At 44.1% G+C, this 12,245-nt stretch overlaps 1 protein-coding gene across 17 annotated transcripts in view; it reads right to left on the reverse strand.

Moving 5' to 3' along the window:
• The window catches only part of FBRSL1 (fibrosin like 1), a 585,865-nt gene that overhangs the window by 92,468 nt on the left and 481,152 nt on the right, over positions 1 to 12,245 (reverse strand). For 14 of the 17 annotated variants that reach the window (XM_064168199.1, XM_064168206.1, XM_064168202.1 and 11 more), the window contains one exon: positions 10,864 to 10,917. The exons of the other annotated variants lie outside the window; for them this stretch is intronic. In XM_064168199.1, coding sequence (XP_064024269.1) covers positions 10,864 to 10,917 — 54 coding nt within the window. The remainder of the gene's footprint in view (positions 1 to 10,863; positions 10,918 to 12,245) is intronic. 17 annotated transcript variants of the gene reach the window in all.

The raw sequence follows: 12,245 nt of genomic DNA on the forward strand, positions 1-12,245 counted from the left end.
ACAGCTGGCTGGATAACAAGATGGCCTAGGCCAGCAAACAAGTAGGTCCAATTTGTTCAAGAGCGGCATCCACTCCTGGGTATGAAAGGCCAAGGAACACTTGTGTGTGGAACAAATCAAAGAAATCAGCACTCTGGTGCCTCCCCCCCCCCCCATACTTCCCTGCCAGACTTTTGTTATACAGAAAAGAAAGGAAAAAAAAAAAAGGCAGCTGATTCACGGGTAAAGAAATGCAACATGATAAAAGAACAAATGATGATGTTTGGGAGAGAAAGAAAAGAAGCAAGAACCAAGATTTAATAGGTTTTGTTTTTATAATCCTTCAAGATGATTAGGAATGAATGAATCAGATTAAAATCACATGGGGACAAAGGAAGGTCTCTAATGCTTTTGTTTTTCTTTCCATACTGGACAGGAGACAGCTCATTAAGGAAAGCCCCCAAGACAGAGCTACAGTGAGGAACAACCAAGCTTTTTTTTTTCCTAATCCCTGTCTGGTAGCCCTGTTTGGGCAAGAGAAAGTTGTGAAAAATTAACCATTTCCTTCTAATGGTTTGTACTTGTCCTTAGTGGGGTTTGATTATTATTTTTGCAAACGATGCTAAGAAATGTCTCTCTCTTGAGCAGTTGCCAATGCACGTTCTTGTTGACACCACGGTTGGGTATCTCCACACATTTGAGGAATTCTGAAGCTTTTGCACATTCCACAACAGCTTAACACAGAAAAGCTATAGCAAATCTTTCAGCCACTGCAACTTTTCTTCAACCTTGTGAGCAGCAGAGAAGACTAACAATTTTTTTTTCTTGCCATACACAGCTTTCCAACTCTCCCTTCCAACTACTGATAGTAATGTGAAGGGCACACAGCCCACTTTTTTGATCCAAGTTTTACTGTTAATTATGGACAAGTTCACTAGAAATCACTTTGTTGACCTTTGTGGAATTACTTTGGATTGACAGTGGTCTGTGGGAGAGTTGCTGAAAGCTTTGAAGGCTTTTCCTTATACCTTTTCTCTTGATGGAGAACTAAGATTAGGTAACTTCAGTGGTCTAGTTTTCTTGGATCCTACTTTTTGGGATTGTGGGTTTGGGTTTTTTCCTCCCCCCCCCCCTTATATACAAATCTCACCCTATCAGTAGCAGTTCTTAAACCACAGATTATGTCATTATCCTCTGAGCTGTGATTCTGGAAGACTGAGGGCAGGTGGGAATTTTCTACAACTTTGGTGACACTCCTTTCCCTTGACTGTGACATGATGGAGGCAAATGATGTCCATGTTTACAATGACAGTCAGACAAATCCAGTGATTTGCTGAAATGCTCTGGCAGGCATGAGACCTCTAATCAGAGGTTCACAGAATCACCTAAGTAGAATGGACCTTGAGAGGTCATCTGGCTCAAACTTCTGCTCAGAGAGGACTGTTTCTATGTCCAAGTGGGTTTCAAAGTGCCTTGGTTAGCTGAATCTGCATGCAAATTTTGCACTAATTCCCTTGTTGTTTATTTAAATACTTTCCTTTCCCAGTGACTGTGACCCCCTGGACAGACCTGTACTTTATAAACCATATTGTTTTGCAATAAACCAGTGCAGAAGTACTCAGTGCTTCAATTTACAATACAACCTCTGTACTGATCTGTGTTCATGCTTAGAAAAAGAAACTTCACACTTCAAACTAGCTGGGTTCAGACACAGGAATGGCAATTAGGAATAAAATTTCCCATCTCTGCCCAGTTGATTTCATTTAAGCAGAGTTGAATATTAGCTTAAAACCACTTTCCCAACCTGTTTAAACTCTAGATCAGTAACAAGAGGTCTTGAGGAGGCACTCACTGCTGAAGCTCGAGCAAGTGCATGTTTCCAGTTTGCATGTTTGTTTAAGTAAGTGACAAAGATGGGGGAACCAAAAGCAATGCCTTTAACTAGAATTCACAAGTGCAACCAACTAGAAAATCTCCTGCCTGCTTGTGAGGAGGGAGTCAGATTTTCTCAAAGACTGAAAGAAAGCTCTGCTCAATGCCCAGCACTTTGTACAAAGCCCCAAGTGTGAAACTCTGACCCCACTGCAGCCAGCAGTGGAATTCCCATAGATTTGCTCAGGGCCAGGATGTTCAAACCTGTTCAGATAATTCATAAACCATCATTTCAGGGACACACCTTTGCGTGAGATTCCCAAGGGCCTTTTGAGTTTTGACTTAAATGCCTGGATTATTTTTACAATTCCAGTTATGGGTTCTTTGTTCTCAGGGAGTTAAGCGATACAAAGAACACGGTGAGAGAACAATGGAGGTATTACCATGCATGATTTGCCTTTAAAAAAAATCTCTTTCTTTTCATGAAGTTATAGATCCAATTTCAGTCTTTATTATCACTTTGCCATGTGAGAAAGTGGCTCTTAATTTTAATAAAGGAAGGGAGCTTCATATTTCAACAAGAGCTAAAATGCTTCCTTCAATACAGAAGGTGGAAAGCTCTTCTGCTAACAGCTACCGCAGGCCAGATTCAGGGAGGGAAAAGAAAATAATCCATGCACACTGCGTAAATAAATCGTGTCTGGGACATACCTAATGGTGGGCAGTAGCCCAAAGACATCTTGTCTGATGAGATCATTTCTGTCCTCTTCATTTTAAGGGAAATGAGAGCTTGTTCTGCCAAGCATGTAGTACCATTGCACTTATCACCAAACCTGGGGTCTGAGTAAGTGTCCTACTGCAGTCCGTGGTGCACCACTGGGCTAAGAAAAATCTTTCCACCAAGTTAACTGATCTGGAGAAAGAGCCACATGCAAAGCTTCAGAACCTTTCACTGAGATACCAAAGGAATTTTCTTCCTTAAATCTACCTTGCCCTTAAAAAGGAATCTGGGGTGTATTTAAGGAGGTTTTAGTCTAAAATTCAAATGTATTCTATTTTATGTGAAAAACGACAAGTTTAACCCCCCAAAGTAAATAAGTGCCCTCAATTCACACATTTTGCCTTTGAAGAAACAGTATTAGAGCCCCCTCCACACCCATTTCATGCTACTAATACATTTTAAAGCAGCCATGCTAGTTGTGTTTGGCTGGCCAAAGCTTCAGGTCTATTCTGATTTGAAATGTGTTATGGAAATTCCTTTTTCCCCAAAGATGACCAAAAGCCTTTCCTATCAGACTTTGTTTACACTAGTGGTGCAGCCATAATAGCAAAATCCATCTTTAAACATGGGCCTCAATGGCAAAATGTAAGCACAGCTCTGTAAAATTATGTTTAATATTGTTTCATCTCTCTAATCAAGTTAGTTATAACCCAGGTACCAAGAATTTGCTTTAAGCATGGCCCATGTGGCAGGTGAAACAAAGACTTGCTGCAACATGCAGTAAGTAGCTGATTTGGTTTTGGCCAGTGCAGCATTTGATGCACCTCTGCTTGAGCAGCTGCCCTGTGGCAGAGGCAGTGAAGCTCCACACCTGCTGTCAGAGCCAATTTGGTCAGTAGGATGAAAAGGCAAAGGCAAAGGGAGAGAAAGCAGCTCACATACCACAGCTCTCCAATATTTTTACTTTCTTTTAAAAGACCAAAAACGTTTTATGGAGTGGAATATCATCTCCTCTGGCTCAGGGACCAACAAGCTCCTTTCAGCCATGTGTGGTCTCTTCTTTCACTCCCCAACCCTGGCAAGTACCACATGACAAAACTGAAGGAAACAGAGAGGCCCTTGCAAAAGACCTAAGTTGGGCTGCAGCCAAATGGTCATCCAAACAGGACTGGCTACAATGCCAACATTCTCGTTTTCCACTCAGAAACCTCAGGCTCGGACAGATGAGCTGTCTTGCACAGCAGGGCTGTGTGAGAGCAGCACACAGCACAGGTCTCCTGCTCTGGATGCCCCAGCCATGGGGGCACATTACTTGGATGTTCCACAGAGCTGCAGGAGTGTTAAGAGGGACCATATGACATTCAATGCACATCTTATTCATTGTTATTCATTCTGTACTCTGAATCTCAGTACAAGCAAGTAAGTAACCCTAAGAAATTGGGAGCCATGTATAGAAGCAATTCCTACTGAAATAGCAGAAACAAGAAAATCAGCAGGACAACTCCTGTTTTGAGTCAGATCCAAGGAGAGAGATGGAGAAGGCAAAGCAGCAGAAGTAACTAGCATTTACATCTTCCAACTCTCTTGCACCCCACCAAAGAGGATTCAGCTGTGACGAACTGGGCTGCAAGATACAGAAGTGAGATACAGTGTATCATTATGACTCTCTTCAGGTAGCAGTGTACAAAATCCCAGCCTTGCTCTCTCCTTGGGCCACTCATCTATTGCAGGTGATGGAAAGCCGCTCTCCCAGCAGGTGGTCTGCCTCTTGCAGCCCTTAGTGCTTAATTGCCACACTTCAGTTCCAACCTCGATGCTCAGGATGCTGCTACCCGGTCCCCCTTTCCACCCCTTTCTCTTTACGCTGATTGTAGCCCAGGATCCTCGGATGTTAATAAATCCATCTTCAGAACTACCTAGGAAAAACCAAGAGGCAGCACCAGATGTGCTCACTGTGGCCAGCAGGATGAGTTGCTGTTATGCAAGAGGAGCAGGCTGAACCCCACGCTGGCTGCACGCCTCGGTGCGTGTGCGCACGTGTGCACACACACATGCCTCCTGTTTTACTTTTGTGTTCAACTGGCATTAATCAGGAACGATAAACACTGTTTGTCTCCTGAAAGAAGGAATGGGAGGATGAAATATGCCTCTTAAGCTTATCAGCTTCAGAGCAACTGAAGAGAAAGCTGGCTTCTAAGCCCAGGGATAATGGGCTGTCCTTTCAGGAAGGTATCAGAGGTCTCAGGAGAGGGAGACAGCACAATGGTGTGACCTTCAGCTAATAAAGCCCACCCTAGAGTCCAAAGAGCTTGGGGAATATTGACAAAAGTTCATATTTACAACAGCCTGGACGCTTTCCAGATACCATTACCAGTTTAGAGAGCTGCAGCCTCTATAGGTACATGCACAGAGGCTTTTATTCTGCCTCCTCCTTTCTTTCTTTGTTCCCATGGTGGCAAAAAATAAAGAAAAAAAAAAAAAAAGAAAAACGAGTCAGAAAATGGCAATTCTTCTGCTAATAAGCCCCCACCAGAACCTTTTTAATGAAGGGAATTATTGAAAATTTCAATTTCAACCTCAGCACCATCCTCTGCTTGAAGGAGATTCAAGGCCTCTTGCAAGGCTTCTCAGTGCGTCACCACGCTCATCAGGAAGAAAGCATATGTGTTTTTGTGCAAAGTCTGCTGATGTATTTATAATTCTTTAAACAAAAAGGCAGCCAACATATTGTAAAATAAGAAGGTTGTTTTGGCTTTCTTTTTTTCTCCTCGTTGTTGGTTTGTTGTTTTTCTTTCTTTCTTTCTTGTTTTGGGTTTGTTTTTTTTGTCCAAGTAGGTCCTGGCAATTGACGCAGCCTCAGCCAGAAATACAAACCCAAAGCTTTTTCAGGCAGAACCTGATCCCCCCCAAGCCTGCAGTGTGGTTAGCAAAATGATGTTTAGCTCATAACTAGAGAGCACAGGCATGACTGGAATACAAATAATAAATAATATTTTTTAAACTGTTCATGCAGTGAAAAAAAAAAAAAAAGCCAATTTCAAAACATAAAAACTGTTTGAAGCAGAAGTTTCGTTTTTCCACCTCCTAAAGTAGTTCCAAAACAAATATATAAAAATAAAGGTTTGGAGGAAATCTGTTTTTAAGGGTAATTTCACTGAAATCAATATGCAATCTCAAAACATTGAATGGAAATAACATCTTCACTGTCAGAACTGTTTTGACCACACTTTTCGATCCAGCCACGCCAGTCTGCCATTTTTATTTCTCTGCCTCATAATTCATCTTTGCCACCCTGAAACTAAGCTTGCTGGGATTCATAAAAGGATCCAAAACCTGGATTAGGTTAGGATTTCTCCCAACAGCATCTTCTAAAAGGTGCCTCTGTACCTTGGCGGTCTCATTTGCCATGCTGGTATTTAACAGGCAGGAAGAAGGCTGAGCAGACCTCTACAAAGAGCACAAGTTTCTTGCTTTTGCTTTCCAGTGAAGAAGCAGTTTCCACCAACAGCTACAGCGACATCAGCTACACAGGCTCAAGAGCAGATTTCTGATTTCCTAGAGTTTTGGCCCAAGCAGGCATTTTATCTGTTCTCCTTACCCATCCAGCCACATGCACTGTCAAGAGAGTTCAGGTGATTGATTACAGCCTGTCTGAATTCAGAGTAGTCAAATTAGATATTAATGTTGTGCTTAATGTGCTCACACAAACAAGGTCATTGGTTGCATCAAAACTAATAGGAGATGACGCACGCTGGGACTGCATGGCCCAGGGGACTGGTAAGAGGATGCAAAGTCTTCAGTGTGGCCACTACTTCAAAATCAAGAGTGAGCCCACAGATACCTTATTCCTCTAACAGCTGCTCAGCAGTGCACCTGAGACCCACTCAAAGCATGAACCCAGGGTAGGAGCACTTGGTCCTCCATAACCTCAGACAGAGGCACTGCTATTGCCTTGAGTGCAGCCAAAGTTTGCTCACTATCAAGATTAACTGCCCTCTGTCCTTGCTCCCAAACGTTGCTCCAAATTACATCTGTCCTCCCTCTAGAGGTAAGCTAACAAAATCAATAGGCAGTACTGAATTTACGACGTGGTGTAAAATACTAGAAACGAAATATAGAGTCTTAGAAAGTCAATAGTGCCATCAAAAAGAGGAAACCATGTTCACCCTGGAAAAAAAAGCAACTTCTTCTTCAGCAGGGAAGTAATGCAGAGCCACAATATCCCACAAGAAAGAGAAGTTGAAAAAGTGAAGGGTCTTGGGCTCCTCCAGCAGGAACCCATAGCTCTGCTTGGAAAGTGAAAGCCCGGTGGGGTGAAATGCCCATTATCAGCTCACCTGAGGGAATGGGGATGGAGAGAAGGTGGCAAAGCAAACCACAGTTTTCTATGGATAAGACAAAAAACTACAAATGACAATCCAAAATACTCTGGTTTCTAAGACCATTTCTCTACCACACTGTTTCAGGGATGTGAGGTTATATCTCCTGGCTGCCACCAAGGCTAAACTCTTTTCACCACCTAATCTTTGAAATAGAATTGTTTTATTTATAATAACAGTGAATTCCTATTGAAAAGCTCCAGCAACGACTGTGCCTGGTTGTAATTTCATACCTGTTTTCCATGGCAGAAACCCCATGGCTCTCAGGAAACCATGGGGTATTAACTGTACCTCAGAGAAAGAGCCAGATCCAGGACATGTCTTCTGCTGCAGTGGATGGACAACTGCTCTGAACAACTGCCCTCTTCATTTCCAAACCCCAAGCACTCAGAAAGTCTTGCTTTTCAGACATGATTTTAATAAGGCAAATTGGAGACAAAAGGCTGAAGAAACAAGCTCTGTCCTGAGATGGTGTGAATAATCCCACCTGTGCTGTCCTGGGTACACTCTCCTGCAGCCTGCCTTTGAGCACCGAGAAACCTAAGCGACCTGGTTCACGCTGCTGCATGACATGGTGCAAGGCTTTGTCTTCCTCCAGCATGAGGTAAAAAAAAATAAATCAGAGCTTGAAATTGCCAAGAATTAAGCCTTAATATCAGCCAAGAGGGTGACTGGATCTCAGAGGCCTGTTTCCCTCCAAAGTTCTCCTTGCTGCCATGATGCGCTCCCCCTGAAAATTCTCCCTTGAGCAACTGCCCGACTAAAATACAGCACACCCTTACCATAAAGCCCTTTGTTAAAACATCTTTGCCATAAAGCTGCAAAACCTTGGCTCCCAAGTACATTAAATCCTTATAAACCTGCCTCCATTTTAACCGTGCAGTATTTCAAGGCACAAAGCGCTTCTTCCGCCAGATAGCACTTTAATGAGGGAAGGGCTAAAATATATAAACCAAACCTCATTATAGCATAATTTCTAGGAGACAAGCATGCTGTTATAAAAAGAAGCCATGGCAATTGCAATTCACACAGCTTGAAGATTTAATACTTTTAAAGAGCCACTGCTACTTGGAGCCATTGGTGTTGGTTTTGTTTTGAACGGAACAGAAAGCAACCAGAATTATGGGTCCACTGCCAGCCATATATTGTATATGCTGCAAATTGCTGCAAATGGTGCAGCCAGCTCTACTGCATCTTCCCAAAATGCCATGACAGTAAGGGACTGACTGCAAGTTACCTTTACCTTCTGCATTCCTAAGAAGTTATTGCTTTAAATGTGATGATGTAGCACAGACACAGTAAATTATCACAGATGTGGCCGCGTTGGAGGGCAGAAGGGCTCTGCAGCGGGACCTTGACCACCTGGACAGATGGGCAGAGTCCAATGGGATGGGGTTCAATAGCTCCAAGTGCAGGGTGCTGCACTTTGGCCACAACAACCCCATGCAGAGATACAGGCTGGGGTCGGAGTGGCTGGAGAGCAGCCAAACAGAGAGGGATCTGGGGGTGCCGATTGATACCCGCCTGAACATGAGCCAGCAGTGTGCCCAGGTGGCCAGGAGAGCCAGTGGCATCCTGGCCTGCATCAGGAATGGTGTGGTCAGCAGGAGCAGGGAGGTCATTCTGCCCCTGTACTCTGCACTGGTTAGACCACACCTTGAGGACTGTGTTCAGTTCTGGGCTCCCCAGTTTAGAAGGGACATTGAGATGCTTGAGCGTGTCCAGAGAAGGGCGACGAGGCTGGGGAGAGGCCTTGAGCACAGCCCTACGAGGAGAGGCTGAGGGAGCTGGGATTGGTTAGCCTGGAGAAGAGGAGGCTCAGGGGTGACCTTATTGCTGTCTGCAACTACCTGAGGGGAGGTTGTGGCCAGGAGGAGGTTGCTCTCTTCTCTCAGGTGGCCAGCACCAGAACAAGAGGACACAGCCTCAGGCTGCGCCAGGGGAAATTTAGGCTGGAGGTGAGGAGAAAGTTCTTCACTGAGAGAGTCATTGGACACTGGAATGGGCTGCCTGGGGAGGTGGTGGAGTCGCCGTCCCTGGGGCTGTTCAAGGCAGGATTGGACGTGGCACTTGGTGCCATGGTCTAGCCTTGAGCTCTGTGGTAAAGGGTTGGACTTGATCTGTGAGGTCTCTTCCAACCCTGATGATACTGTGATTCAAAGCAGATCCAATTCACACTGGACTGAAAGCAGCTTCTAATGATACAGCTTATTCACGTTAGTCACGAAGTCAAAGAAACCCACCAGAACAAACACACAACAGGAAAAATCTAGGGTACGTACAGACAGCTGAAAGTGCAGGACACAATGGCATTTAACACCACCTGTCAGATAAACCAGGCACCTCATGCCATTTACCACCACCTGTCAGACAAACCAGGCACATCAAACGGACTGCAACTGGTTTTCAAAAATTACAACGCTCAGGATTTTAAAATCTGAAACTTAGTTGCCTTCTATAAAATGTCAAATGGAACAAACTCCTCAGCTAGCCAGAAAAAAAACGCTGCTGGAAAAACCTGTTCTCCCTAAGAACAGACTATCAATCTGTCAGTGGAGCCTTCTGAGTTACACTGCTCTAGCAGACTTTGAAACGTCAATAACAAAGCCGTTATTGGTTACAGTTCTTCCACATTTTAAGTCTTCCAGTTGTAACTTCTGAAATGAAAGCTTAGCAATGATTAGGTATTTACTACAATCAGCACAGAAAAATAGTTTAAGATGAGCATAAAGGTCACCAGAGAGACAATGTACTTTTCCTTTTTTCTGAGAGGAGAGAAACAAAACAAAAATCCAGCCACAAGAAATGCCCCACCCAAGACCAAACAGCAGCAGGAGGATGCACTGCATGGCAGCTTTGACTTGAAGCACACAGAACACTGATTGATGGATACTGAAAGCAGACACCAGTGGAAAATTAAACCCAACCAAGCACCAAAATTGGGACAGTTCTTTTGTGCTCCTTGGTACTGTCTTAGAAAATGATGCGAGAAGGGTCAGAACCGATGATCATTTTAGCTACTGGCACAGATCTGGATCAACAGCAGGGTGAAAAGCTGACATGTAACTGATGCCTGTAAGCTGGTTAGGATAAGGATTTGCTGTATCTCTTTGCTGTAGCTCATAATGAATGAAATTCTGGACTTGTAATTACCAGAAGGTTCAATGCTCAGTACAAGGCTACAGTGATGGGAGCAGCACTTCTGCTTGCTGCCCTCAGAGAGGACATCTGAAGAGAACATAACACACCAACCTCTTTTCTAAATACATAAAAAAAAGAACCAATAACCTTGCCTTTGGGACCTGTCTCTGAGATACTTTTGAAACATTCATTTCCTCTTTCCATGTTCACAGTAAAAGTGTAACTGGCTCCTCCTTCACCATCATCACTCCTTCATTAAGTCACAAGAGACTCTTCCAGTTCTTATCAACTTTGCCATGGGAGAAGACAACAGGATGGACAAGTCTGAGCCAGCGTGATGGCACACAAATGATGACAGGATGTCTGGCAGTAAAGTAACCCAGCCTGGCACCTACCTTCCCTTAACTCAACTTCTAGTTTAATATTTTTCTGCTTGGCTGTGCAACTACACCTCAAGGAAGAAGACAGCTGCAAGCAAGTGCACTTGCTACTTTTGTTTTACAACCTTCCCACTTCCTTCCTTGGTAACAGAGGGCTTGGGGTGCCAGAAACAAGAAGCCTTATCACAAATGTGTAATGAGACCCTGAGCTAACAGGTTAGCTGACATGGAACTGTTAACAGTGAATTGGCTTGAAGACAGTGGGGAAAAAAAAAAAAGAAATAAAAGAGACAGAAAGAGTGCGAGAGACAGAGACAGCAACCAATTCAGCTGCGAGAAACCAAGCTAAATCAGTCCCAAGTGCCCATGTTGGAGAGACTTGATCTCATACCTTGCTTGTTATCAAGGCACTCCTGATACGAGTCAGCTCCAGTTCCGTTGCGGTCTACAGACAAAACAAAAAGTTTCATTCATATCAAACATAAATATTAGAAACTTCTCAAATGGCAGCCCTGCTGGAGCAACATGCTACGTGCAAACAGCGCTAGTGCTTTTGGAGGACACGCTGGCCTGCTGACACAAACTGACCGGTTAGGAACAAGGTGCCATAAACTGCACCAGCCCACTGTGGGACTGCATTTTGTCCTGGGCAGTAGGTGCAGGGTACTCTCCTGACAGTCCTGCCCACCTCTCTCCACACTCGTGAAGGCACGCAGGATGGGACAACAGCTGCGGCTGCTCTGAATGAGTTCCTTAAGAACATGGAAGATGGAATCCTTGGAGTGAAATCTATCATTACACTGTCCATTGTGTAGGCCCTATGAAACCATCAGCAGATCCCAGACTACGGTCTGGAACAGACTTTTCTGTCTTCCATTTGGGTTTTGGATGCTACGTTGTATTAAGGGTAACTGAAAATACAAGATCATACTTTCCAAGTATTACACTTCCATGGAAGCAGAGTTACTGTAGTTACCAGTAGGGTTATTTGATGCAGCAGGAGAGGAGGTGGTCTGTGCCATGAAAATGGGGAGAAGCTGAGACTCCTCTGCTCATGCATGCTCCACACAGGGAAGAAACCAGACAGTTCCCAAACACAGGTATGGTCCACACAAGTGGCATTTCACAGCCAGCATTGATATCACCTAACAAATCCCTTCATCTGCATTAGAAGTTCATCTAGATCTCATAGACCGCATGCAAAAATAGTTTAAACTGTTGGCTAGAAGAATCAGGTTACAACATGGCTTGGACCTCAAGAACAAACCAAAGAATGTTCCAGCATGGCTTCTCCTCCTGCTTTACAATTCAGTTCAACCACAAATAAAGTTTGGACAGTCCTCGAGAGAAAATATTAAACACATCTGTAACTCTGGTTAAACTAATGCTCTTTCAGCAGCTTACTTGCATCTTACACACTGTGCTAAGCATGAGGAACAAAGGCGCTGAGCTCATGTGAAAGCTCTTTGTATACACTAAGAGGCCTCAGAGAGTGAACATTTTGTACATCACACCTCTGAGAATGTCCATGATGCTAAAATCAGTCCTGTTGTGTAACTACCAAACCACTCAGTCAGGTCACCCATGGCACACACTCCTACCACACCACCTCCAGTGGCAGCGGAGATAGCTCCTCTACCAGCGTAGTTTGTTCGGGTGGTGATCACAGCTAATAAAAAAGCCACCACTGAGGGTCTGGGAACTACCATGCCATTGGGCTGAACTGGGTGACCCAGCTATCCAGTAAGAGTACTTCAGTCTCACCATCAAAAG

The sequence above is a fragment of the Pogoniulus pusillus genome, chromosome 30, assembly GCF_015220805.1.
Source record: "Pogoniulus pusillus isolate bPogPus1 chromosome 30, bPogPus1.pri, whole genome shotgun sequence".
Taxonomy (NCBI): Eukaryota; Metazoa; Chordata; class Aves; order Piciformes; family Lybiidae; genus Pogoniulus; species Pogoniulus pusillus.